The sequence below is a fragment of the Crocuta crocuta genome, unplaced genomic scaffold, assembly GCF_008692635.1.
Source record: "Crocuta crocuta isolate KB4526 unplaced genomic scaffold, BGI_CrCroc_1.0 scaffold339, whole genome shotgun sequence".
NCBI classification, from domain to species: Eukaryota; Metazoa; Chordata; class Mammalia; order Carnivora; family Hyaenidae; genus Crocuta; species Crocuta crocuta.
This window is the reverse complement of record NW_027530357.1, coordinates 1705168-1732651: the sequence shown is the minus strand read 5'-3', so window position 1 is coordinate 1732651 and position 27484 is coordinate 1705168. Positions and strand designations below refer to the sequence as shown.

Here is a 27484-nt window from a genome sequence, read left to right as displayed (position 1 = left end):
AGCAGGCTCTACACTCCGCACTCAGCGTGGAGCTGTGGAGCTGGATGCTGGGTTCGATCCCACAACCCTAGGATCATGACCTGAGCCAAAGTCAAGAGTCAGATGCTCAACCGACTGAGCCACCCAGGCGCCCCTGGGCAGATAATGCTTTGTTGTGGGATCTGTCCTGTACCTGGTAGGGTGTTAGGCAGCGTTGCTGGCCTCTACCCACTTCATAGATAGCATTTCACCCTTCAGTTGGAACAACCAGAACTGTTTCCAGACATTGCCGGGTGTCCTTTGGGGCATTCCTGGTGGAGGCCCACCAAGTCATTGGATTATCATGATGGTGGTGGTGGTGGTGGTGGTGGTGCATTCCCTTTCCACCAGCACCTGTTCTTGCCGGCAGCTCTGCGTCCTCGGAAATGGCGTCAGTTGCATACTATCTACCAGTCTGTGGAACTGCCAGAGACGCACCGGATGCTGCGCCAGACATGCCGGGAATTTGCCGAGAAGGAGCTGCTTCCCATTGCCGCCCAGGTGGACAAGGAGCATCGCTTCCCGACGGCCCAGGTGAGAGTTCCAACCCCAGCAGCCCCTGACGGTGGTCTGCCAGCCGCTCCTGGAGGCGTGGGGACAGTAACAGCCAGAGGCACCGAGACTCACAGGCCAGGCACCCGAGGACCTGGAAAATGCTCTGAAGGTTTCCTTCCAGCATGGGGTCTGGATTGAACTTCTGGAATAAAAGTAATGACGGTGGGTGGGCATCACGCTTACCGTGTGCCAGGCGTCGTGCTGATAGTAAGAGTTAACTCTTGCTCTTACTCACGTGCTCAGCCCGGTTCCGAGGTGTGCCGCCCATCTGCATCTCCCAGTAGTCCCGTGAGGTGAGGGTACTGGTATTATACGCGCGGTTATGTAGCTGGTGAACCAAGACTGACTCAAGGGCTAAACAAGGGGCCCCAGGTCACGGAGCTAACGAGCTGCAGAGCTAGGGCTGGGACCCAGCTCTCCATCAGACCCCGAGCTCCCAGTGCCAGTGCTCTTGCCCTTGATGTCAGCTCGTCTGTAATTTCCTGTTTCAGATGTCCCTGCTGTAGGGGCGCCTGGGGGACTCGGGAGGTTGAGTGTCCGATTCTTGATTTCAGCTCAGGTCATGATCTCACGGTTCGTGAGATCAAGCCCCACATCAGGCTCTGTGGTGACAGCGAGGGCCCTACTTGGGATTCTGTTTCTCCCTCTCTCTCTCCCCTCCCTCCTCCTCTCTCTCTCTCAAGAAATAAACTTTGAAAACAAAAAAACAAAAGCTCTTCCTGCTGTATCCCCAGACCTGGCAAGCCCTGTGGCACATGGTACAAATATCCAATAGCTGTTTGTTCAGTAAATAACTTGTGAAGAAGAAAATCCTCTGGCCTCTTCTCTTGGCCTTCCCCCCACCCCGACCCCCGCTAAGGAGTTCAGGAGTTGCCATTCATGTCTTCTGGGCTCTGGGGCCACTTTTCCAGCTTTGAAAACACTGTGCTGGTCACAGCTTACTGGGCACTGTGCTTGGCACTGCGGCAGGTCCCCAGGGAGCTCTGGGGGTAGGGGAACCTGGCCTTCTGGGCCCCGGAAGGAGTTGGGTGACTCTGAGGTGTGGAGCACTTCGTGTGCGCCTCTTCTCTCGTCCTGAGGACATTCTCACTTGCAAGTCTAGTCTCCATTTAGCTTCTAGAATCCTTGCAAGGATTAGGTGGGGTAACGCATGCCAAGTTCTGGTGCCTCCTGGCCCTTGGGAAATGGTAGCTCGTAATACCAATACATTGAGAAATTGGAGGCAGAGAGAGGTAACGTGATTTTCCAAGGTTACTCATCTGCGGCGCTGGACTTCATATCCCAAGTCTGGCTGCCTCCCAAGCCCTCCTCCATCCACTGGCCACGTGGGGAGCCCCATTCTAGTTGGGAATATTCTCGTCAAGGGCCTAAGCTGCCCTGCTGCCCTCTGTACCCACACGCACTGCTCTCAGTAACCTCATCTGGCCCTTTCCCTACATTTCTCGGTGCCGTTAATGGAGGTATGGGCAAATTCCATCTCTCTGTGACCGTGACCAGAGGCTGGGAGTAGGCAGACGGGCCATTGAAAAGCAGGAAGCATTCCAAGGGGCTGTCCCCAGAGCGGTTGTGTGAGCGCGGCTGTGTGGTGGGGCTTTTCCTACCAAAAGACAGTCGGCTGGATTCACGTTTCCCTCAAATGCTTACTAAGATTACAGAGATTTGCTCTGGGCAAGAAAGCTGGCAGTAGAAACAGACTTTTTTTTATCAAGCTCCTCTGAACTAATCCTCTGGCTTTACAATCTCCTCCCCGCTTCCTGGTGCCGGGCAGTTTGCAAGCTAACCCCCCAGAGCAGGGGGGCAAGACGCAGGCAGGGAGGGCAGAGGCCCCGGGCGGCAGCCTCCTTCCCACGGGCAGGTGGGAGCAGTGAACGCGCGGCCGTAGCTCAGAGCAGCGGCGGCATCTGTACTTGGGTCTGTGCCGGTCAGGGTGTTTTCACGTCTGTGATGTCCTTCAGTTGTCCCGAGTCCTGCTGTTATTATCCCTGTTCCATAGACAACAGAGGAGCCGATGCTTGAATTGCCTGGGGCTGCAGAGCGAGGAGGGAGTTGTGCTGAATCTTTGGATTTTGCCACCACCCCGTGTGTCTCGGTGGCTGATGGGATTATGGAGGTTAATCAGTGGCTTCCTTGGCCACGGATTGAGGCCTGTGGGGTTTTCGCTTTCCTCCCTCTCTCTGTTTCTGTGGAAGGTGCTCAACTCCCAGTTGCAGCAAGGAAGCCGGGGCTTACACGGGCAGAGGGGACAGAGCATTTGCCACACAGAGGACATGGCAGGTCATGAAATTCAAAATAATCCCACTAGTGTTTCCAGATGAACGAGAGAGAGGAACAGGAAGGCCTGTCCTGTGGGGGTTACTATATTCCATGTGCTTCTGCCTTACGTCTTCAGCACAACACCCTGGGGTAGGTACTTACATTATCTTCAGTTTTTAGGTAAAAACAGAAGCCACAGGGTAAGTTTCCTGCTTCCCAGTCACACACAGAGTCTATCAGAAAGAGTCCATAGGGCCGCCTGGGGGGCCCAGTCGGTTGAGCATCCGACTTTGGCTCTGGTCATGATCTCACGGTTTGTGGGTTTGAGCCCTGCGTTGGGCTCTGTGCTAACAGCTCAGAGCCTGGAGCCTGTTTCAGATTCTGTGTCTCCTTCTCCCTCTGACCCTCCCCTGCTCACGCTCTCTCTCCCTCTCTCTCTCTCTTAGAAATAAATAAAACATTAAAAAAAAAAAAAAAGAAAGAGCCCGTAGAGTCCTGAGCCCCCACCTGGCCTATAGTAGATGCTTAGTGATTTCTAATCTTTTTTCTTGAAGGACTTTTTCAGCACCTTCCCCGCCCCCAGATGTGTGGGAAAGGTCAAGGGGAGAAGAATTGAGGGAGGCAGACCAAGAACTAGGTGGAAGGCTAGTGCCAATTTCCTGCTTACTTGGCTGGTTTGGGAACCCAAGTTCAACTTCATTCTTCCTGAATCCAAACCAAAAAAAAAGAAAAAAGAAGGAAAAAAGGTATAAACATAAGCTTACAATGTTATTTGGTCATAAAGGGAAACAAGAAATAAAATGGTGTTTCAACTGATTTTGGATTCGCCAAACTGTATGTGTGGAAAACAGCCCCCGCGCCTGGCTGGCTCGGTCAGGAGAGCATGCGACTCTTGATTTCAGGGTCATGAGTTCGAGCCCCATGTTGGGTGTGGAGCCTACTAACCAAAACAAAACAGAACTGAGCCCCATTTCTTCTTCACTCAGTGACTGTTTATCGAGCATCCTCTCAGATGACCTGGTTAGCCACACACAAACCTCTAGGGCCATACCCCATTTTCCTCTTCCTCATGCCCACTGACTCCCGTCAGTCCTACCCTGGAATGTGTCCTGATGGCCGCCTCCCATTTGTCCCAAGCGGACTTCATCAGTCTGTGTCCCGGGAACATCCTGTTCACAACCCGTGACTCCGGCTGTGCTCAGCGTATCGCCGGGTGTGTGTATTTCCGCACCGACGTTGCAGGCGGCGAGCTGCAGTTTGTGTTCGCATGGCCCCGTGCACATGACACCCTGCTCTTAGTGAGTGCTCGACGTTCAGCAGGTGGTCGCTGAACTGAAGGAGGCTGTCGGGTCCCCCCGCAGGTCCTTGCTGCATCAGCATGGAGCACCCACTAGCCAACAACGGACCCAGAAGAGGCCTCTTTCCTGCAAATAAACAGCTGATCTCCAACCAGCTGGGAGATCCGATTCTTTTAAGGGAGATAGTTTGGACCCTAGTGAGCATACGCAAACCCAGGATCCATTTGATTTTGTAAAAATGTGAACTCTAGAGGCGACCTGAGGCATTGTTTTTATATGAAGTACCTGCTGAACGTTTCCCAGGCTGAAGGCAGCGCGCAGAAGGCTCACTCTGTCGCAGCCAGGAAAGGGGTCTTGTTCTTTCTTGCATCTCGGGAGTTTGGAGACCAGTGGGCTTGGCCTCCTCGGTGATGGTGTCTCACTTTGGGCTGCAGGTCTGGATTCCTGGCTCACAGACACAAGGGACCAAGAGTGGCCGTGTGGGTAGCTCTGGGAGGTTCCCCTTGAGGTGGCTCTGCTACCCAGGCCCCTCTGCTGGTTGGCTAGCATCTGCTCTTAGATCAGAAATGATTTCTACCACCGGCCACCTGTTCTTCACTTTTCTGCTGCTTTTCACCTCGGCCCTGGTTTCTTCCTCTTTTTGATGACACTGTCCATTGTCTCCACTGCCACGCTGCTTCTTTCCGTTGCCGGGGGTCTCTTTTCCAGGAAACGCTTGGATGAGCTTACATGGCGGCCATTATCGCTTCTGCCACCATGTTGCTCCTGGAATGTTCCTGTGGCTGGCTGTAGCGTCTTGCCAAGAGTTCTCACAGTCTGCTTCAGAAGAGAAAGATTGGGAAGAGCAGCCCCAGGCCCCAGGTGCCCCTGACCAAACTGGGTGAGCCTGATCGTGTGCAGGCTCTGGGCCTGGAGTGGGTGAGCGCCCGCCCTCAAGCATATTGTAGCTGGAGCTTTTTCCAGCAAACACTGACGGCAGAAAGTGGGGAAGGAGGGGACATGGGTGAGACTCTCAAGAGGAACGACCTGGTCACAGGTGCAGTGATCTCTTGCAGGGACAGCCGTCAGGATAGCCAGTGGGAGGCGCTGCCGAGGGAGAGTACCCGGAGCTCTGCCTTCCTTGTGTAGACTTGGCTTGACCCCTTGTGTCCTCGGAACCCCCGCCTGGGAATTTGGGTTCCCTTTCTGTTCCTGGGATGAGGTGGAGTTGTGGGGTGTTGGACTAATCCGTTCTTTATTCCAGGGCTGGACCCAGAAGGGCTGCGGGATGGGGAGGAGGTTGGGTGGCACTGGGAGCGTGGGGGCAGTTTTGCTGGTCGGCTAGAGGCGGCTTCCAGCAGGGTCCCCGGTCGAGGACCGTGCATGCGTCCTGGAGGCCTGAGGGTTTCCAGCACCTGGCGGAGTGTGTCCGGGACTTCCAACCCAGCACCACATGCCCTAACAAAATGCCGGCCCTCCTCCCGGCACGGGTGAGTTGGCGACCTTAAAATGTGGGTCTGATGGTTTCTGTTTTGAGGTCACGCTCGTGCTGGCCTAGGGCCCTGTGAGGCCCCACATGAATTCAGATACAGTGCTGCATAGATCAGTCTCCTTTCGACCCCTGCCCTGCCCTGGGCGCTTTACACCTGCCGAAGCCCTACAGCGTCTGCGACGCCCCTCTCCGACGGCAGGTGTGCGGTCAGCACAGAATGTTTGTCTTTGCAGCAATTCTCGAAATGACACATCCCTGGCGCCTCTGGGTTCTTTATCACCATCTGTTAGTTTCCTCTTGCTGGTGTCCACAAACTAGTGGCTTGAAACGACACCACATTATTATCTGACAGCTCCCAGAGATCAAAAATCCAAAGTGGGACCCATTGGGCCCAGAGCAGCGTGCTGGCCAGGCTGCTTCTGCCGACTCTGGAGAAGCGTCTCTCTTCTCACCTCTTCAGCGCGTGGAGGCCGCCTGCACTGCCGGCTCATGACCCGCTTCCAGGGGCGCTCAGGTCCGAGTCTGCTTCCATTGTCACCTCCCCTTCTCTGACCCTCCTGTCTCTCTCTTTCCCTTGTAAGGACCCTCGAGATGACCTCGGGTCCCCCTGGGTAATCCAGGGTGACCCCCATCTCCTCATCCTTAATTTTACCTGCAGAGCCTCCTACCCGTGTCCGCCCCCCTGTGGCCACAGAGCTTCATTGCAGTTGCGGGCTCTGCGGCTCAGTGCCTTTTGTGGGACCCTTGGGTTCTTTCCTTTCCGGAGAGGCCGAGGGGAGCAAGGCCACCTCAGGTGGAGTCTTACAGCAGAGTTTCCCCTGGAGCAGTTCAAGGCAGAATCTGGTAAGAAATTCAAAGAGAGGCACACAGATTATTATGGAAGTGCCCCTCCTCCTGTCCGTTCTTGTCCAGATGACAGCTTGTCAACCACTTAAGGGTAGTAAGTGCCGTTCGCTGATCACCCAGCTTGTACCAGGCACTGGCTCAGCGTTTCGTTGTCTCAGCCCTTAAACAGGTCTGTGACGAAGGTTCTATTTGCAGAGGAAGTGAACCAATTTTATAATCACGGAAGTAATATTCTAGAAAAGTGAGAAGATATTGTGAACATTCTTATGTTTGCTTCTTTTAAGTTAAAATAATGTAAAATCACGGTTGCAAGAATCTGGTGACATAGAGGGCTCATGGAAAGCAAAGGTGCCCTTCCTCCAAGCCCCCGCCCCTGCCTCTGCTGCTCCCCATAGACAGTTGATTTTATTTGCTGTTTTTTGAAGCTCGGTAGGTTCTGTGGTCCCCGCTGGGCAGGAGGAAAGCAGGCTTACGGAGGGTAGGCAGTCTGTCCCAGGTCAGAGGGGCGAAGCTGGGCGGTGTGCTGAGCTGGTTATGACCCGGGAGTCACGGCCCCCGGTGCAGTCCAGCTGTGCTGCTTATGAGCTCTGGCCCCGGGCACGTTGCTTCCTGTGTCTGAGCTCTGGAGAGACTCAGATGCGGAGTTGGGCACATAGTAGTCACTTGATGGTTGACCATTACTGGTATTGTTCCACATCATAAATTCCAAGCTCTTACCATCCGTTTGCTCTTTCATGGGCACTGGAAATATCGCATTGAGCAAAAAACCGTCTCTGCCGTCATGGTCAGGGAGAAGGACTGTAACCCAAACCAGCAGAGTAATAGGTGTGAACTTGCAGCCACATAAGCACTGCACTGGAAAGGCATGGGTCCTAGGCGAGCGCAGTGAGAGGACAAAGAGATGGCAGCTGGAAGAAGCGAGGCTTGAGCTGAGGTCTGAAGGGAAGGAGGCGGCAACAACTAGTTTGTAAGTGATCAGAAACAGCATGTGCAAAGGCCCTGTGGTAGGGAGGCAGAATATGTGTGGGGGGCTGAGAAAAGGTCAGCATGACACTGCGCTGTCCTGCTCCTTACCTTGGAGGCCCCTGAGGGCTTCCCGTACCTTCTTCCTGCTCGCTGGCTATGGCCGCAGACACAGAGGTGAGCCAGTGTGGAGTGTGGGGGCAGACCAGCCTCTGTGCACAGTGCTGTCGTGCAGACCTCAGCTGAGGCTGGGCCTTCAGTGTCTGGGCTTGGGGATCATGGGGTGGGTGGATGGGGTCCCATGGCCCGTTTCTGCAGACACTGGCTGAGGAGCGTAAGGCGTGGGCACTGGCCCCCAGCGGCCCTTGCCACGTCACCTTCCTCGGGGCCAGGTGAAGAAGATGGGCGAGCTGGGGCTTCTGGCCATGGATGTGCCCGAGGAGCTACGTGGTGCCGGCCTGGATTACCTGGCCTATGCCATTGCCATGGAGGAGATCAGTCGGGGCTGTGCCTCTACAGGAGTCATCATGAGCGTCAACAACGTGAGTTCCTGGGACACAGGGACACACAGGTGGGGGGGAGGCGCCCATGGGCAGCTGGGCACTCTGGCCGTGTGTCCCGGCATACTGGGCCCAGCCAGGCCTTGGTGCCCGGCCCCCGACCCCCTCTGGGCTTGGTCCTTTCAGGTAGGGCCCTGGAGAGAACAGGTCCTGGGGCGGGGCCCCCAGGCAGGCAGGTGGCCTCTGACCACCTCCCCACCCGCACCCCCTCCAGTCCCTCTACTTGGGGCCTATCCTGAAGTTCGGCTCCAAGGAGCAGCAGCAGCAGTGGATCACCCCTTTTACCGGTGGCGACAAAATTGGCTGCTTTGCACTCAGTGAACCAGGTACCACGGTGGACGGTGGTCGGCTCCCATCCCCTCACCTCCGAGTCAGAGCTACGGACTCAGGTTGGGGTGGGGTTGCCCGGCAGGGCGGAGGCAGGAGGGGGCCCTGTGGGAAGTCAGGGCACAGGCCTTCAGTGTGGGCTGCCTGGGAACGACCAAGGGGCACGCATGCAGCCGCCTCCGTTGAGCCGGGAGGGATGCCTGGCTCTGGGGCCCCTTCGGGGTGAAGACGCCCTGCTGCGGCCCACGCACCTCCGCCCTCCTGGACTCGTCTCAGAGCGTGGGGAGCCCGTGCCGCCTGGGAGCTTTCATTAGGAGCCAGAGCCTCGATTCTTTGGAGGCCGGGCGGCAGGGCCTTTGTGCTCATGAGCTGGGTTGGGGGGGGGGAAGACGGAGGGGACCCTGCTTGCTGGTGGCAGTGCCCTTTGTGAGGTGGAGGCAGTGGATTCTGTCTGTGCGTGCCGCAGGGAATGGCAGCGACGCGGGAGCCGCCTCCACCACCGCCCGAGCGGAGGGTGACTCGTGGGTCCTGAACGGCACCAAGGCCTGGATCACCAACTCGTGGGAGGCCTCCGCCACGGTGGTCTTTGCCAGCACAGACAGATCCTTGCACAACAAGGTGGGCACTCCAGGGAGAGGGCCGATGAGGCCTCTGGGATGCAGACCTTCACCCGAATCCCCTTGGCTCCATGGATCTGTTCTCTTGGGCACCTTGGGGCTGCCCTCCCCCTCCCCGGCCCTCTTGTGGTCCTGAGGCTGGAGTCTGCACCTTCCCCAGGGTGGCCAGCAGAGGGCGCCCCGGCCTGTGGTCCGAGGGAGATGGAGGGAAGGGGCTGTTTGGTGCCTGGTGGGGGTCAGTGGGTGTGGCCGAGGCCAGCCTCTGAGAACCAACCTGGGTGTGTCTGGGCCTCACAGGGCATCAGTGCCTTCTTGGTTCCCATGCCGACGCCTGGGCTCACGCTGGGGAAGAAGGAAGACAAGCTGGGCATCCGGGCCTCGTCCACGGCCAACCTCATCTTTGAGGACTGCCGCATCCCCAAGGACAACCTGCTGGGGGAGCCTGGGATGGGCTTCAAGATAGCCATGGTGAGCCTGGCAGCGGGGGCAGGGGCCCAGGGCCCCTCCGGCCAGCCACTGACCAGAGCCTTCCCCATAGCAAACCCTGGACATGGGGCGCATTGGCATTGCCGCCCAGGCCTTGGGCATCGCCCAGGCTGCCCTCGATTGTGCTGTGAACTACGCCGAGAATCGCAAGGCCTTCGGGGCGCCCCTCACCAAGCTCCAGAGCATCCAGGTAAGGAGTGGAGCCTGGACGTCGGAGGGAGGGCGACTTGGCCTTTCCCCTCTGGCTCCCAGGTGAGCTTTTGCCTGCTTGCAGGCTCTCCCTCCTCCTCTCTCCTGTCCTGGGAGGGAGCGGTGGCCACTGACTGAGGCGGGGCTGGGTTCTTGCAGTTCAAGCTGGCGGACATGGCGCTGGCCCTGGAGAGCGCCCGGCTGCTGACCTGGCGTGCTGCCATGTTGAAGGATAACAAGAAGCCTTTTACCAAGGTGCCTGTGGGGAAGGGGGTCCCCGGGCACGGCCCAGAGCTTTTGTGCGCTGAGGGAGAAGTCCAGGCGGGGTCTCTCTTCCTTGGGCCTTGTGGGCTTGCTGCTTCGCGGGGAGGCTCCCCAGGCCCGTCCTTGCTGAAGGGCCGTGAGCTGGGGGCTCCTTGAGTCTCAGACCCCACGGTCCCCTGTGCTTAGGAAGCAGCAATGGCCAAGCTGGCTGCGTCAGAGGCTGCAACTGCCATCAGCCACCAGGTGAGTGTTCCAGGTGCATGAAGAGGTACCTGGGCGTGAGGTCCCCTGGGTTGAGTAGCCGAATGTGGGCCCGCTGCCCCTCCCCCGTTGGTCCCTTACTGTGGCCGGTCCCACCCCTGACACAGCCTTTTCCCCCCTGATTCCCTGCTTTCCCCTGTAGGCCATCCAGATCCTGGGTGGCATGGGCTACGTGACAGAGATGCCGGCCGAGCGGCACTACCGTGACGCACGCATCACTGAGATTTATGAAGGCACCAGCGAGATCCAGAGGCTGGTGATCGCAGGGCACCTGCTCAGGAGCTACCGGAGCTGAGCGCCACTCAGCGCCAGGCTGGCTGAGGACCCAGGGGCAGGAGCCATGAGACCTTCACCCTGGCTCCCTGTCAGGGATCCTGGGGGGTGGGGGGTGGACAGGCAGGCAGGCCTGCCCTCTCTTGTGGACCCACCTGCTGCCCTCGCTCTGCCCGCCTCAGACCAGCCTGCCTGGGGCTTGAGTCTGGGAGAAGGGAGAGGTGAGGGCGGGGCCGGCCCCGGAGGACACGCATCTTCAGCTCCGTGTTTTGGCTTTGCTTCCTCGTCACAACCGTGCCTTGTTTTCTTCACCCACATGGACCTGGCCTCCTGGCTGCAGGGCTGGGGAAGGGCTGAATTACCACTCTGGGACCCCCGTTTCCTTTCTTAGGTGGGACAGGCTCTTGGCAGTGTCTGCTCCTCTCCTTGAGGTCAGGGGTGGGAGCCAGAAGGACTGCGCCTCATGGTAGCACAGTTGTGTTCTCCTGGGGGTTCCCAGGGTCGTCTCTGGGAGGCTGTGTGGCTGGGTCATTGTGAAGCACCCAGCACCCCCCAAGCCTGTACTTTGTAAATTATAAATAAACGGGAAGGGCTCTGAATCATTCTTTGGGACAGTCGAGCACAGAAGCTAATAAAGCGTACCTGTGCTCTGGTCCTTGCGTCCTTGTCTGGGTGCTGCTGGGGAGATGGCCTGCTGGTGTCCTCAGCCGCCCCCTGTGAGTGTGACTGCAGGGGCTGCCTTCTGCACGGGGAGCTCCAGCACCAGGTAGGGTTGACCCTGTTCAGGAAGATGCAGAGCTGGGGCTGGGGTGAGCGTAGTGGGTAGAGGGGGTGGGACAGTGACCTCAGGGTAGGGAAGGCAGGTCGGGGCCTCTGGGCCCAGAGGGCAATGTCAGGAGGCTGTGATTAGTGGCCCCCCCCCGCAGCCCCCAGCAGGAGGAAGGAGGGTGCCTGATAGGTGGGGAGGGGACAGGGACACCATGGAAACCGGGCCTCAGCAGCACCCTTTGCTGGCCACCTGACTGCTCACAGCGGCCGTGCTGAACCTGCTGGTGACAGGGGCCCAGTGCCCCCAGCTTTTAACCACTGCTGCCCAACGTGATGCGGCAGCGGCCAGAGAAATGGAGCAAAGACAGATTTCAGAGGAGCCGGGGTCAGCCCTCCCCACAAAGTCTCTGGAGGGACCTGGAGGCGAAGCTGTGACCCATTTGGAGCCCCCATCCCGCGGGCGCTCCCGCCTCTCTTGGTGGAAGAAGCTGCCGGGAGCCAGAGGCCCCACCTTCAGGCCCTTCCTTTGCTCGCACACAAGGGGCTGGGGGGGCTGGGGGGGCGCTGGGCGCTGCGGGGCCTGGAGGTCGGGTCAGCCCTGCGCTTCGGGGCACGTCTTCCCCACACACTTGGTCGGGCTGCAGCCCTGGCGCTCGCTAGGTCGGGTTGTGGCCTTGGCGGGTGGACGGATGGACGTTGGGCTGGGTGGGCCGACAGACGTCCCGGGTGATCTTCGCCCCTTCCTGCTCCAGGTGAGTGCCCCAGGGGCTTGGGTCCTAGCTCACACCCTCTTCGAGGCTCCCAGATCTGCCCCTGTCGCCGCTGTGGGCTCAGGTGCAAGCCTAAGGTGCCGGGTGCAGGTGGGATTCGAGGTTTCTCCCCAGGAGTGGCCAGGTCTGACCCACCTCAGTGGGAGCAGATGAAGGTCTGTCACTCCCGACACAGTGACCCCACGAACAGCTGGGAGGGGGTGTTCGGTGGCTCCATGACCCCTTCAGCCCGATGGCACTGGCCCCTGGCCCAGCTGAGGGTGAGGGAACAGGCAGGTGGTTCATGTTGTCCGGGCCACTGTTCTAGGTAGGGGGTGGGGGGGCGATGTTGAGGCTCAGAGGGGAACAGGGGGAGTTGGAACTGAGCCTTAGCCCCAGGCAGGGGAGCCCAGCTGGAAACCCAGCCCTCCTCCTCGGACTCACCCCTCCTGGCTTGGCTTCAGGCCCACCTGCTCCAAAGCATGTGGGTCTCCAAGGGCCGATAGGCCCCGGCTGGGGCCGCAGACACTGCTGCTGAGTCAAAGGGCTGGACGCCGGGGAACAGGCCTGTTTGCCAAGTCCCAGGCGGGTATCTGCTTCTCGGAACCGTGTGCGCCTCGCTGGGGAGACGGCGGGAAGAGCCTCACAGCGTCAGGAGGGGCCGGGCGCTGAGTGGGGGCCAGACTGCCCTCTAGCCCTGCAAGGAGCCGTCATGGGGGGATGGGTGGGGGGTTAGTCAACTCCCCAGCCCTTGACTTTGACAAGGAGCAGGCCTCTGTCAGATGAAGCCAGCTCACAAGTGCGCGCCGACCTCCACGCCTGCGTCCGTTTGGACCTGAACTGTCGGAGTAGGTCTCAGACCTCACGTCCCTTTGTGCCCAGCGTGTATTTCCTGGGAACGAGGACATTGGCTGGCGCACCCGCCTGCAGGAGGGTTACCGAAGTGGGGCGGCTTCCCGGCGGTCACCGGTCACACAGAGACCTCGGTCACAAGTTGTCCGCTGTCCCTTTGTCTTTCTCATTTGTTCTTACGGTCCAGGGTCACTTGCGCCATTGAGAGGCCTCTTGTCTCCTTCGCCCCAGGACAGCTTCTCAGATGGTGTTTGTTTCTCAGGACCTTGGCAGTTTGAAGTGTCCGGGCCGGTGGTTCGCAGACGGCCCCTGAGTCCAGGTTAGTCTGACGGTTTCTTCAGGAATGGCTGTATGCTCTGGATTTGGGGCAGTGAGAATGTGGTAAAGCTATTTTCTTGCTGACTTCTTGGTTAGTACGCTTTCTTCTGAATTAACCTGAGGTTTATCAATGGTTTCAGTCTCTCTAAAGAAACAGCTTTTGGCTTTACTGAGTTTCACTCTTGGGTTTTTAACATTTTGCTTGATACTTTGTTTCCTTCTATTATTTCTGGATTTTTCCAGCTTCCTGGGCTCAATGTGCATTGGGTTTTCAATCTTTTTTCCAATTTAAAGTTGCACATTTCTCTTTAGGCATGGCTTTGGCTTCCCTTTATAAAGTTGTTTTTTTTAAACGTTCATTTTTGAGAGAGACAGAGACTGAGCATGAGTGGGGGAGGGGCAGAGAGAGGGAGGCACAGAATATGAAACAAGCTCCAGGCTCTGAGTTGTCAGCACAGCCCGACGCGGGGCTTGAACTCGGGAGCCATGAGATGATGACCTGAGCTGAAGTTGGACGCTTAACCGACTGAGCCCCCCCAGGCGCCCTAGTTTCCCTTTGTAAATCTTGATATTGTGTTTTCGTTATTTCAGTATTCTGAGTTCCATTGTGCACACATTCTCCTAGACTTATCAGTTATTGAGAAGAGTATTACTTTATTAATATGCGATTTTCCTTGGAATTTTTTGGAATTAATTTTTTTGCACTTGTGGTAAAATACATATAATGTCAAATCTACCATTTCGCTTCAATGTGAGTCCAGTGGGATTTAGCACACGTATGGTGTACGTGCAGACCATCAACAAACACCATCTCGTTCCAGAATGTTTCCGTCACTCCAGAAGGAAACTCCGTACCCACTGGTATTGACCTTAAATGCAGTTGTGGCCTCAGAACATTTCCTGATTACTTACATTCTTTGAAATTTGTTGAGATTTACTTCATGGCCCCGAAGTCACTTTTCTGTAAGACCCAAATCGTGTTTAAGAGATTCTTTTTCCCACTTTGGTACATCAATGGTAGTTCATTTATTTTGATTCCTGCATGGTGTCCTATTGTATAAATACAGTTAGGAAGTTTCTAGTTTTTCACTGTCACAAACCGTGGTGCAGAGAACATTCTGGAATGCGTCTCCTTGTTCGTGTTTGACAACTTCTGAGTGTTTGCTGGGCTTTGGACTGTTTCTTCAGCCTTACCAGATATTGCCACATTGCCTTCCTCCGCAGTCGGATCAGTACGCAACCTTCTTCTTTTTTTTTTTTTTTTTTTTTTTTTAAATTTTTTAATGTTTTATTGACTTCTAGGAGAGAGAGAAAGCGTGAGCAGGGGAGGGTCAGAGAGAGAGGGAGTCACAGACTGAAACAGGCTCCAGGCTCTGAGCTGGCAGTCAGCACAGAGCCCGACGCGGGGCTCGAACCCACGAACCGTGAGATCATGACCCAAGCGAAAGTCGGACGCTTAACCGACTAAGCCACTCAGGCGCCCCTCAGTACGCAACCTTCTAACAGGGTGAGAGCGTGTCCTTACACTATTTCTTCACCCTGATTGTGATTTTAACTTGCATCTCCTTGGTTATTATTGCACAGCTTTTTCACGTGTTTATCGACCCTTGTGGTTTCTACTGTGAATGGCCATTCGCGTCCTTTGTCCACTTCTTCCCTTACTGATTTATAATTGTCTTACGGGTTATATTTTGGACGCTAATCATGCATCAGCTGTCTAGTTGCAAAAAAAGTTCATATGGTGTGTGGCTTCCACTTTTTAAAATGGTTTCACATTTTCATGTTCACTGTTTAAGCTTAAAAAATTGTTTTAGAACTAAGTTTTGTTCTCTGCGAACATTTCAGACACATGTTTTGTGGTAAAAATGACAGTCCCTTCTTGGGGATAGTTCCAGTGCATCGTGCCAGACCTTTCCCTGTGCGTCTGCGAACATCTCATTTACGTGTCCCCACTCCCCACTAAATGCATACTCCATGCATCAGTTAGCTTTATTCACTTTATATTTTTTCATGTCAATACATTAAAAATTTTTTTTAACATTTTAATTTTATTTTTGAGAGACAGAGTGTGAGCAGGGGAGGGGCACAGAGAGAGGGAGACGTAGAATCCAAAGCAGGCTCCAGGCTCTGAGCTGTCATCACAGAGCCCAACGCGGGGCTCAAACCCATAAACCATGAGATCCTGACCAGAGCTGAAGTCAGTCACTCAACTGACTGAGCCACCCAGATGCCTCTGTCTGTTGTAATTATTTTATATTCTGACTTATTTCTATTATTTTATATTCTCCCCCCTCTCCATTTTATTTTGCTTTTCATTTTTCTCCCTTTCTGCCTTTGATTGCACGCACTGAATTTTCTTATTTGTTAAAGTCGTGCATTCTAATTGTATTCTTCTGCTGGTTGAGGTAACTTAGGCCAGTAGTTAGGTTTAATTTTTCCTATCAATTTATTTAACTTCTTTTTTTTTTCAATTTTTAACATTTATTTATTTTTGAGACAGAGAGAAGCAGAGTGCGAGCAGGGGAGGGTCAGAGAGAGAGGGAGACACAGAATCTGAAGCAGGCTCCAGGCTCCGAGCTGTCAGTGTAAAGCCCGATGCGGGGCTTGAACCCACGAATTGTGAGATCATGACCTGAGCCAAAGTTGGACAGTCAACTGACTGAGCCACCCAGGCGCCCCAATCATCCGTTATTTTTTTGAAAATCGTTTACTGCTGATGTAGTCAAGGTTCTTTTATTTCTGTGCGTTTATCTGGTTATGCTGAAGAGCTTTCTTGTTTATTCTTTCAACAGATTGCCTCCTCAGAAAAGCTAGGTCATCACTGCCAATGGTCCTTTCTAGATTACGCCTCTCATTTCTTTCTCTGGCCATGTTGCATTGACACCTACATGGCCACCCCTGCTTCATGGGAACACCTCAGAGGTGTCGCTGTTAGGTATGACATCTCTTGCTTACACGTTTCTGGGGAGATACCCGTTAGCGACTTAAGGAAATTTCCATCTGTTTCTAGTTGGTGAACAGATTTTTCTTCTTTCTAATGAGGAAAGGGTTACAGATTTTTAAAATGTGTCTTGAAGGTGATGGCTTTTCTCCAGTCTGCAAATGTGTGGAATTACATTAACACTTTTCTCATGTTTGCTATGGATGTTCTGGTATGAAACTTAATTGGTCATGGTTTATTATTTTAATGTAGTGCAAGATTTAGTTGGTTAATATGAGTAGTTTCGCATATATATTCGAAAGTAAGATTGATCTGTAAAGTTTTTAACTTTTTATTCTATTCTGATGTCAGGGTTATGCCAAGCTCGAAGGAGCATTAGGTTGTTTACAACATTTTATATGCCCTGGACTAGCAATAAAAGTTTCCTTAGAACGCTCAGTAAAACCATCTGGGCCTGATACCTTATTTTTCTATTAAAAAGAAAAAGGAGGTGTAGCTGGTAAGTTCCACAGTTTTAAGTGTAGAGCTTTGTGAGTTTTCCTGCACGACTGTCCTGGATGAAATAACCACCATCTACAGAAAGGTATAGAAGGTTTCCAGCACCCCACACGTTCCCTCGCACCTCCTGATGGGTGAGTGGCTCCCAAGGAAACCGCTAATCTGTTGCCATAGATTCGTTCTGCGTGCATTTCAACGTCACATAATACTGTGATCCAGCAGGACATCTTCCAGTGTCTGACTTTTTCCCCTCAACATTATGTCAGTATCCATGATACCGAATTATGGTCAGTAGTTCATTTAAAAAAAAAAAAATAGCTGTACATCCACTGTATGAATTTATTTGCCCATTTGTCCTACTATTGGGTTGTTGGGTTATTCCCAGTTTTTGTCTGTTGCAAAGCAAGCTGATAACAATCATTCTTGCCCATGGCTTTTGGGACATGAGCACTCAGTTCTGTCGGATGTGAGCAGGGGGCAGAATTGCTTGGTCACAGCGTGTGTTTAGTGGCTGCAGCCCAGCATTTCTCCACAGCACTGTGCTGACTTGCCCTCTCACCCACAGCGAGAGGGAGTCGCCGTTGCCCCAGATCCCCTCTGATGCCTGTTATGAGATGCCTTTTTAAGGGCAGGGGACAGATTTTTTTTCACTCAGTTTTAAGACTTTTCGCAGAAAAATGGGAAGGTACAGAGAGTTCCCATATGCCCTCTGCCCCCACATGTGCACAGCCTTCTCCGTTATCAGCACCCCCACCAGAGCGCTAACGTTTGTTACAATCAACGAACCTCACTGACAAGTCATTATTACCCCAAGTCCATCGTTTACATTAGAATTCACTCTTGGTGGTACATTCTGTGGGTTTGGGTAAGTGTGTAATGACGTGTATCCACTATCATAGTGTCTATCATGCAGAGTATTCTCACTCCGGACAGATGTTTAAGTGCTTTTTCAATTTGTTCTGGACTTTCTAGTCCATTTGTTGTTTTGATTTTTTCCCCTCTGTCTTCTCTAGGATCAATTTTGTTAATTTATGTTTTCCTAGACAACAGACCATTTCCATAGATTTTAAATTTAATCAGTGTAACTATTATAGGTTTTGATGTGTGATGTTTTCATTGTATATTATTTTTCTTTAAAACATACAAAGATTAAAAAGTATTGCAGGCCTGTAACAGACACCTTAGTCCCCTGCCTCTCCCTTTTCACTTCCTGGCTCTTTTGGTATTTACATATTTTATGCTGTTCACTCTATTTCTTGATTTATAATTTGTGATTCTATAAGATTATGTCCTGGTTATAAAGGCTGCCATTTTAGCTTTTTACCCAGTCTGCCCTCCCACATCCCCTCCCCTGACATTCTCAGCCTGGTTATGTCATGATTTTTGGCTTAATCAGTATTCAGTGCTGACCTCATTATGACCATGTCACTACTGTTACCACCAAGCCAATAGTGACTTCTCCTTTTTCTTAACAATGTTATTTTCTGGAGTTAGTAATTGCCTCATTTTTCTATTGGCTTATTTCTGTGGATCTGTCACTAATTTTTCCAGTCTCTCCAACAGAGTGAAAAACTCTTCTGATGATATTTTCTACATGTTTACTCACATCATGTCTTTAAATTTTTTTTTAATGTTTTATTTATTTCTGAGAGGGGGAGAGAGCGTGAGCAGGGGAGGGCCGAGAGAGAGGGAGATACAGAATCTGAAGCAGGCTCCAGGCTCCCCGAGCTGTCAGCACAGAGCGCGACGCGGGGCTCGAACTCACTAACCAAGAGATCATGCCCTGAGCCCAAGTCAGACTCTTGACCTACTGAGCCACCCAGGCGCCCTCCTGCCCCCACATCATATGTCTTGTAAGTTTCCTGTTTTCCTCGGTGCCATCCTTTAGGAGGCTTCCTGTGTTGGTCTAGGACCTTTAAGGAGTGGCACCAAGATGGGATTACGTATGCAGGGATTTTGGGGGGAAATCCCCGTGTGGGAGAAAATGAGGTGGGGGGGGGGGCTGGGACAGAACCACACCACGCGGAGGTGGCTGCATCCCAGCCTGCCGTGCAGCCTGAGGAAATTTCTGCAAAGCTGTCGGGAGTCCTGCAGCTAAGATTGACTGTCACAGGAGTCCTGCCCCCCCCCCCCCCCGGGAATCACCTGCCTCAGTGACGCTGTTGTCCTGTGTCCTGGTCTGGGAGGGGCCCGTGGCAGGCGCGGCCTCGGCGCAAACTGGGCAGCGGGGGCTGGTGGTCAGCCGTGCGCCCGAGGCTGGAGGTGTGGGAGCCCCGCNCGCGTAGTGAACCGGATTCTCGCTGCTCACCCCTCTGGTGCCCGGGACTTCCCAGCCTGCCGGGCGCAGAGTGGTGGCTCCGGAGGCACAAAAATGGCAAATGGGAGAACCCGTGTTCCCACGCCTTCCAGTCGAGAGCCGTGTATGCTTCCTACGAGGACGCGGAACCCGACAGGAGTCTCTGATTTAATAAACACACAGTGTCCCGATGGATGGCACCTATCCTTTGAGAACGTTTCCTTGGCTGGCGTTTCAGCTGTGCCCTTAGGCCACTGAAGCTTTCGGTGAGGCCTTCTGGAAGGCCTGGAGTGTGACACAGCCAGAGGCTCCCAGAATCGTGGGTGCGCTTCCGCGCCTCCGTCCCGGCCACGTGCTGCGCTTGCCGTTCCCACCGCAGGCCCGGGCGTCAGGCTCTCTGTAGCCCCTGGACGGTGGTGCTGGCCGAGGCTCTGTAGCCATCGGTCCTCATGCGGACCAACCACTGGCCCTTCCAGGACGGAAAAGGATCAGTGTTGACTTGCTACCGAGTGGTCTTCTCACGGAATTCTGCCCTAAGGGGAGCTCGGGGCTGGGCTCCTTGCTGACCAGTTGGACACGCTGGGGCAGGAGCAACTAGATCAGTTTTGTTTTTTTTTTAAATGTTTCTTTATTTTTGAGAGACAGAACACGAGCAGGGGAGGGTCAGAGACAGGGACACAGAATCTGAAGCAGGCTCCAGGCCCCGAGCTGTCAGCACAGAGCCCGATGTGGGGCGCGAACTCACAGACTGCAAGATCGTGACCTGACCCGAAGTCGGATGCTCAACCGACTGAGCCACCCGGGTGCCCCTAGATCAGTGTTGGTAAGTGTTGATAACAGTCCATGCTGTTGGGGGCATCTGTGACCTTCCCATTCAGGCACCTGTTGTGCCAGTTGTCTGGAGGCTGGTGGTGACACTGGCCGGTGTTGACCCACTGGGTCATTTTGTCTGCTTGCTTGTGCAGCACCTCTTCCTTGGTGGGTAGCTGGGTGTTGGTGTGTGGGTCAGAGTTTCAGAGGTTTCCGTGTGGCCTTCTCTACTATGACAGCCCTTACTCCGCACCCAGGGACCTAATACGGGTATCGTTTCAACTACCAAGTTTATTAATCCTCATTATACATACAGGGACTGGAGCAGTGACCTGTAGGTGAAGCTACAGACCCACTGTACCCACTGTGAGGTGGATTTTAGTGAGGATCCCATCTGGGACCTGACCCTGTGAGCCCCCACTCTAAGGAGGGGGGACTTGGGGCCCCTGGGTGGCTCAGTCGGCTTAGCATCTGACTTCAGGTCAAGTCATGATCTTGTGGTTCTTGGATTCNGAAGGGAAGGGGGTGATGGGCATGAAGGAGGGCACTTGTGGGGATGAGCACTGGGTGTTATATGGAACCCACTTGACAATAAACTATTAAAAAATGAATAAACATTAAAAAAATTTTTTTAAATGAGGCAGGACCATGATGAAATATTGGGCCTCTGAACATCAGCATCAACTCAGTCCCTGTCTCCAGTGGTCCTTGAAATATCTGGTTAGGCCCTTTCCCTCCGGTCTTCATTCACCCAAGTACATGACCATCCTGCTTCTGGGGAATGACTGAGGGGGTTTGTATTCTTGCCGTGATGTTACAGGGTCCCTGGTGAGCAGCCATCTCCTTAGGACCAAGGCACTTTTCAGTCTGTGGGTCCCGGACCAGGCCCCGCGAAGAGATTAAATTGTGACTCAGATTCCTGGAGTCACCTCAGCAGAAGCCAGAAATCGAGATGAGATTATCTAGGAAAGATCTTGTCCACCGGTGTGAATTCTTGTGCACATGGGTGACCCGCAGAGTTCTTGAGCATTTTATACCACCACCGGCTTGGACTGAATGGGACAGAGAGAGGGACAAAACGAAAGAAGTCTGTCTTTTAGAATTCTACAGGCCAGAAACGACCTGAGCCAACGGCTCAGCGGCAAACGTGCTGCATTTCGTGGAAAAGGGAGGGCGGCGCCCAGGCCCTGGAACTGAAGGCGGTTTGCCCTGCTGGACGTCAGGACGGCTTGGGACCGCGGCTCCTCTTTTTCTCCGTGCTCTTCCCCTTTGAAGGTCTATATACTTGTCATCCTACAGCTTCCTGCTGCTGGATTTTGGGAGAGGATAATTGGCTTGCAAGGGTCACAGGTACACTGTGCCCTGGGTGGGGTCTGCTTGGAGCCCGGCTCACAGCTGACCTGACTGTTGTAGAAGACGAGATTTGGGGCTTTGAGTTGCTGCTGCAGTGGGTTGAGACTCTTAGGGACCAAAGCGATGGGATGGATGTATTTTGTGTGTGGATGGATGTGAATCACTGGGCACCCAGAGGGAGGACCGTGGCAGGCAGGATGATCACCCCCGCCCCCGCCACCCCAAAGACCTCCGCATCCTCATTCCTGGAACTGTGAGCACATTACCCCGCCCGGAGAAAGGGATGTGGCTGGTGCGATGAAGGGTATGGACTGTGAGAGGGGAGAGGGTCCCGGATTCAGAGTGCCTTTCCAGGCTGCAGTTGGAGAGGGAGAGATGGGCTGTGGAGGGGGTGAGCTGTCGGAGATTCACATCACTGGCTCTGAGGGTGGAGGAGGGGGGCCCGGAGCCCAGGAGCACAAGTGGCTTCCATACATTAGAAAAGGCAAGTGTTTGTCCCCTAGAGCCTCCAGGAAGGAATGTGGCCCCTACTCACGCCATGATTTTACCCAGTGAGACCAGTGTTGCACTTCTGGCCTCCGAAGTTGTAGGAAAACACGTTTATATTCTTTTTTTTTTTTTAATTTCTGAGAGAGAGAGAGAGAGACAGCGTGAACAGGGGAGGGGCAGAGAGAGAGGGAGACACAGAATCCGAAACAGGCTCCAGGCTCTGGGCTGGCTGTCAGCACAGAGGCCCACGCGGGGCTTGAACCCACAACCCATGAGATCATGACCTGAGCTGAAGTCGGACGCTTAACCGACTGAGCCACCCAGGCGCCCCCACGTTTGTATTGTCTTAAACCACTAAGTTGGTTGGTGCAAGAGAAATAGGAAAATAATAAGGGCATCATATTCTCTTGACCCCCTCATGGCTCCCAGCTCCCCTGACTGCCTCACCAGCCCAGCTGGTCTTCCAGCCAGTCGTGCTTTCCGGCTTCTAGCTGTCGGTGCCGCCCCTGGACCATGTGACGGATCAGGAGGCCAGCTCTGTGATGGCCTCTCCTGTCATCGCTGGCCCGCAGAGGAGAGCCACCTTTGAACTTCTTAGTGACNCCCTCCCCCCCCACCAGGGTGTGTTCCTGATGGCCTCCTCTGGCCCTGTGTAAAATGTCCATTCCAGCATGCCCACTTAACTTAGCCTCTTTATTTTCCTGCCCAATTGTTTCTGGTTTTTCCCAGGATTCTAAGAGCTAACCAAGCAGTAAGTTCACTCCAATTCCTGGGGCCTTGCTTGAGTGTTAGACCACATATTTCAAAAGAAGTGCCAGCAAGTCAATTAATTATTGCATATCTCACCTTACATTCCAGTTTTCTTCAAAGTCCACCCACCCCAGGGCCACTGTCCAGGCTCCTGCTGGTGCATGCCAGCTAGTTCCTTAGTTGTTACGGAAGGCATAATTCTAATTTTTTAAAATGTTTATTTTTGCAAGAGAGCAAGCAGAGGCAGGGCAGAGAGGGGGGGAGACAGAGGATCTGAAATGGGCTCTGTGCTGACAGCAGAGAGCCTGATGTGGGGCTCGAACCCACGAACCGTGAGACCATGACCCAAGCTAAAGTTTGATGTTTAAACAACTGAGCCACCCAGGCGCCCCATGTAGGCATAATTCTAAAACGGTCCCAGAATTCCTGCCCCCACCATACACGTGCTCTGAATACCCCCCCACCCCCCCACCCCTTAGCGTGGGCTGGACAGGCAAATGTACCGGGACAGCACTGCGTAGTGAGGGCTCATTACCCTGAGAAGGGGAAGGGATTTTGCAGGTGCAGTCAGGGTCTCAAATCATTTGCTATGAAATAATGAAAAGGGAGTTGATCCTGGGTGGGCTTTACCTAATCAGATGAGCTTTTAAATAGAAACTGCAGAGTTCATAGAAGTTCTTTTGCTGACTTGGAGCAATGGCCTGCTTGTGAGGGGAGGGGCTGTGTGAGGGCAGTATGTCCGGGGCTGCCGGGCCCCTAGGAGCCGAGAGGGGCCCTGGCCGTCAGCCAGCCAAAAAGCAGGGGCCTCACTCATATAACCGCCAGAGGCAGAATTCTGCTGACCAGCATGTGAACTCAGGAGAGACCCCAGAGTCTCAGATGAGACTGCAGGCCCAGCTTACGCCTTGATCTTGTGAGGCCCCGAGCAGAGAATCCAGCATAAGCTGTGCCCGGACTCCTGAACCGTGGGGACTGAGAGAGAATAAATGGGCACTTTTAAAGCCATGGAGTCTGTGGTCGTTAGTTCACCATAGAGGTTTTCTACACCTCGTCTGGGTGGCTCAGTTGGTTGAGCATCTGACTCTGTCTTGGTTCAGTTCATAACCTCACGGTTTGTGGGATCAAGCCCTGTGTCAGGCTCCGTGCTGACCGCGCGGGGCCTCTCTTTCTCCCTCTGCCCCTCTTCCATTTGCGTGTGTGCACGCGCGTGCACTCTCTCTAAATAAATAAATATTAAATTGCAAGGCCAGCGTGTCCCCACTGGGTTGTGTTGGGGTCCGCCCCCAGTTAGCAGCCTGGCAGCCACGAGAGGTGAGGGCAGCTCCCGAGGGGGCACCTGCCGCCTTGTAGGGGAGGGGCTTCCACAGCACCTTCCTGCCCCGTGGCAGCGCTGGCCCCCCATGAGGGTGAGCACCTCTGCACACCCAGAGTCTGGGCTGGAGAGCGTGGAAGCCACATCCTTGGGGCACCCGTCCCGATGTCTCAGGGGTCAGGAACCCAGGCGCTCCCCACCGCTGCAGAGCAGACCCGCCCTGGCTGAACGTCCTGTCCCCGAACTCTGACTCCCTCAGGCAGGTGTTCCACAGACACTGCACTGTATCTGCCCTGCTGCTGCAGGGGACAAGAGCCTCTTTAGGAATGATAACCATGAGTGACAGAGGTGTCAGTGAATGTGGGGGTGGTAATCAGTGCAATGTGTAAATGTATCAAATCAATGCATTGTACACCTTAAACTTACACAATATCCTATGTTAATTATCTCTCAATAATGTTGCTCTGTACCAAGGCACTCTGGTGCCCATACTTGGCCACTAACTGGTTTTTTTAAATTTTTAAAAAAAGTTTTAATGTTTTATTTATTTCTGGGGGAGAGAGAGAGCAAGCAGGGGAGGGTCAGAGAGAGAGGGAGACACAGAATCAGAAGCAGGCTCCAGGCTCTGAGCTGTCAGCACAGAGCCCGACACGGGGCCTGAACCCACGAACCATGAGATCATGACCTGAGCCGATGTCGGACGCTTAGCCGACTGAGCCACCCAGGTACCCCCTGGTTTTTTATTTTTAATGTTTATTTTGGGGGGAAAGAGAGAGAGACAGAGTATGAGCAGGGGAGGAGCAGAGAGAGAGGGAGACACAGAATCCGAAGCAGGCTCCAGGCTCCGAGCTGTCAGCACACAGAGGCCGATGCGGGGCTTGAACTCACGAACCGTGAGATCATGACCCGAGCCAAAGTCAGACGCTTAACTGACTGAGCCACCCAAGTGCCCCTTGGTCACTAACTGTTAAGAGCTCTCAGTTTCTGTCTTTCCACAGGGCATCAGTACAAGTACAATTATACAATTAATAATAACAATAATATTATTAGCCAACTCTGCTATTTTTGTAGGTGCCACCCCTCACGCTTGTGCTCATGGTATTTTTCAGATGCTTGCATCGTCACATCTGCCACAGCCTCCCCCTCCCCAGGCGACATTCCCAGGTCACCGTGGGGGAGATCTACCACCCTTGTGCCAGGATACATTCATGTCACCTGCCAGCCAGGGCCTGTCCTCTCCCTGCGCTGGTGGCGGGTGAGACGGTTCCAAATCCCCCGTCTTCCCACCTGTTTCCTCTGACCACTCCTGCTTCCACTTGTGTTCATCTGAGTCCTCTGAGAAGTGGACGCCAAGGTGGGATTAAACACGCGATAATTTATGAAGAGGGGGGTCTCTGCAGTGGAGGACAGGGAGGGAGTCGGAGCAGGCTGGGTGAGCCACCCGCCCCGAGTGAAGGCAAGAAGTTTGGGCGGAAGCATCCCAGACTTCTGCAGAGGTGAGGAGCACAGCGTCGGGCAAGTCAGGCAAAGTCTGCAGGAAGTCTTCCAGCCGAACCGAGCCATCAGAGTCTCGCGTGTCCCAGGAATGGGACTCCCCGGCGGTGCCAGGCACTGACTGGCAGCGCCTTGCGGGATGTGGTCTTGCCCCGATTTTGAAGGAGATTAGCTGAAGCCTTTGGTTACTTGGAACACACAAGCGTTCCCTCTACTTGGGGGTCCGAGAGGTGCATTTTCATGGCCCCTCAACCTCCATCTTCATGTTAATCTGGCCCCACTACCCACAGTATCATTCTGGGACTTTCCTTAACATCTTTCTTGTGTTAGATTCCTTGTTTCTTGGATCCTGGGTCTTCTCTATTACCTAGTTTTGATAGTGTTTTCTCCAGTACCTTCCTGAGAAAAGATGAATGGGAGGCAACTTTTTAAAGGCCTTGCATATCTGAAATATTTTTATTCTGTTATTAAGCCCTTGGTAGTGAGGCAGGGTATAAAATTCTAGTCTGGAATTACGGTTCTTCAGAATTTTGAAGGCATTTATTGTCTTTTAACTCCCAATGTTACCATTTAGAAGAGTCCAGAGCCATTTGTTCTTGAGTAGGTGACCTGTATTTTCTGAGAGCCTATGGCACCCTCCCTTTGTCTCCAGTGTTCTAAGATATTTTTAAAGATTTTTTAAAAAGTTCTTTTTGAGAGAGTGTGTGAGTGGGGGAGGGGCAGAGAAAGTGGGAGAGAGAGAGAATCCCAAGAAGGCTCTGAGCTGTCAGCGCAGAGCCTGATGATGCAGGACTTGAACTCATGAAATGTGAGAACATGACCTGAGCTGAAACCAAGAGCTGGAAGCTCAACCAACTGAGCCGGCGAGGCATCCTGTTCTGAGATTTTTAAGGTAGTGCACCCTGGCATGGGTCATTTATCATCCATTTAGCTGAGTGCTTGCTGGGCTCTCTCAGTCTGGAGATTCATATTCTGAGCTTCTGAAATATGACATTATTTCTTTATTCATCTTATTCTCCTTTTGGTTTTCTTTCTAAAACACCCATGAATCTAATGTGCAGCCTCTTGTTAACTGAATCTCTAATTTTCTTTTCTCTCTTTTTTTCCTTGTCTCTCTGCCCTACTTTTTGGGGGCCTTTAATTTCATCTTTCCATTCTTATTTGTTTGACAATGTATCAAGCACCTGGAAAAGGTGCTGGACAGCAGTGAATGAGACAGAGCCCTTGCTGGGTTTTGTTTTCCATATTTACTTCTAGTCCTACTGTGCAATAGTCAGAGAAAGCGGTCAGCCGTCTTCACTCTTCAGATTATGAGGTTTGTGAGGATTGTGACTTAGGTCGATATTGTCTAAGAACGAAAACGGTTACGATTTCTAGGACAGCAAATAGATATTAATAAGATTGATCTAACAAATGTGAACAATTTGATTCAGATTTGTTTTACTAGTGTTTATTATAGCATCCAATACATTTGAGATACTGTGTAAGCCACTGGGGAAAAATAGTGAGGAAAAAACAAAAATTCCTTTTCTTACAGTCCTTATAGGGTAATGGGGGTGGGGATGAGGAGCAGATAGTCAAGTAATAGCCTGGGGTAAGTACAGTGCAAGAAAGGAATGGAGTTCTATGAGAGCATAACAGAGGAATCGGAGCTAGAATGGTAGGTCACAGGCTTCCCTGACAAAGTGACAGATGAACTGAGATCTGAAAGATGAGATGGCATTAATGAGAAGAGAACCTGGAGGAGAACAGTCCCAGTCTAGGGAATGGCTTGTGCAAATGTCCTGTGGTGGGAGAGGAGCATGGATTTTAAGGAATTGAAGGCCATTTAGAGGATGGAGTAAGGGAGCACGGTGTGAAAGGAGGCTGGAGAGGCAGGGCAGACCATGTGGCCCCAGCGCTTTGTGTCACATTACAGATTTGTGCCTTACCTTGAGAGCAATAGGAAGCCCTTGGCCCACTTGACTCAGAGGGGTATATGAGAATATTTCCATTTTGAAAAGATCACTCTGGCTGTGTTTTACAAAGCAGGTGACGGGAGATGGAAGGGGAGGTTGGTCAGAGTGAGTTAGAAGGCTCCTGTAATAATCTAGGGATGAGACGGTATTATCTTGGACCAGGGTGGATCTGCCTCAGACATTATGAGCCTTTCTGTATACAATCTTTTAAAATTTTTAAAAATGTTTTTTATTTCTGAGAGAGAGAGAGAGAGACAGAGTGAGCAGGGGAGGATTAGAGAGAGCGGGAGATACAGAATCTGAAACAGACTCCAGGCTCTGAACTAGCTGACAGCACAGAGCCCGACGCGGGGCTCAAACCCATGAACCGTGAGATCATGACCTGAGCTGAAGTCAGACGCTTAACCGACTGAGCCACCCAGGTGCCCCAATAAAATTGTTTATTTTTGAGAAGGGGGAGGGGCAGAGAGAGAGAGACACACACACAGAATCTGAAGCAGGCTCCAGGCTCCCAG

The 27484-nt window shown here is 53.2% G+C and overlaps 1 protein-coding gene across 2 annotated transcripts; it reads left to right on the top strand.

Annotated features, from left to right (window-relative positions):
• The first annotated feature begins 375 nt into the window (after positions 1 to 375).
• ACADS (acyl-CoA dehydrogenase short chain) lies at positions 376 to 10980 on the top strand. 2 transcript variants are annotated; one of them, XM_077766001.1, is made up of 10 exons: positions 466 to 552; positions 3381 to 6109; positions 6254 to 7946; positions 8179 to 8290; positions 8758 to 8909; positions 9206 to 9376; positions 9447 to 9584; positions 9743 to 9838; positions 10034 to 10090; positions 10251 to 10980. In XM_077766001.1, exons 3-10 carry the CDS (start codon positions 7806 to 7808, stop codon positions 10401 to 10403), a joined length of 1020 nt encoding a protein of 339 aa, XP_077622127.1. In that variant the 5' UTR covers positions 466 to 552; positions 3381 to 6109; positions 6254 to 7805; the 3' UTR covers positions 10404 to 10980. The 2 variants fall into 2 exon arrangements, with proteins under 2 accessions (XP_077622126.1, XP_077622127.1); XM_077766000.1 differs by lacking the exon at positions 3381 to 6109 and having other exon boundaries at positions 376 to 552; positions 7797 to 7946.
• Positions 10981 to 27484: the final 16504 nt, after the last annotated feature.

Excerpts from the sequence above, each read along its gene's own strand:
- ACADS (XM_077766000.1), top strand. The coding sequence starts at position 460 with ATGCTGCGCCAGACATGCCGGGAATTTGCCGAGAAGGAGCTGCTTCCC. Across the intron at positions 9,377-9,446 it reads TGGGCTTCAAGATAGCCATG|CAAACCCTGGACATGGGGCG; the intron begins GTGAGCCTGGCA and ends CCTTCCCCATAG. Across the intron at positions 9,585-9,742 it reads CCAAGCTCCAGAGCATCCAG|TTCAAGCTGGCGGACATGGC; the intron begins GTAAGGAGTGGA and ends GGGTTCTTGCAG.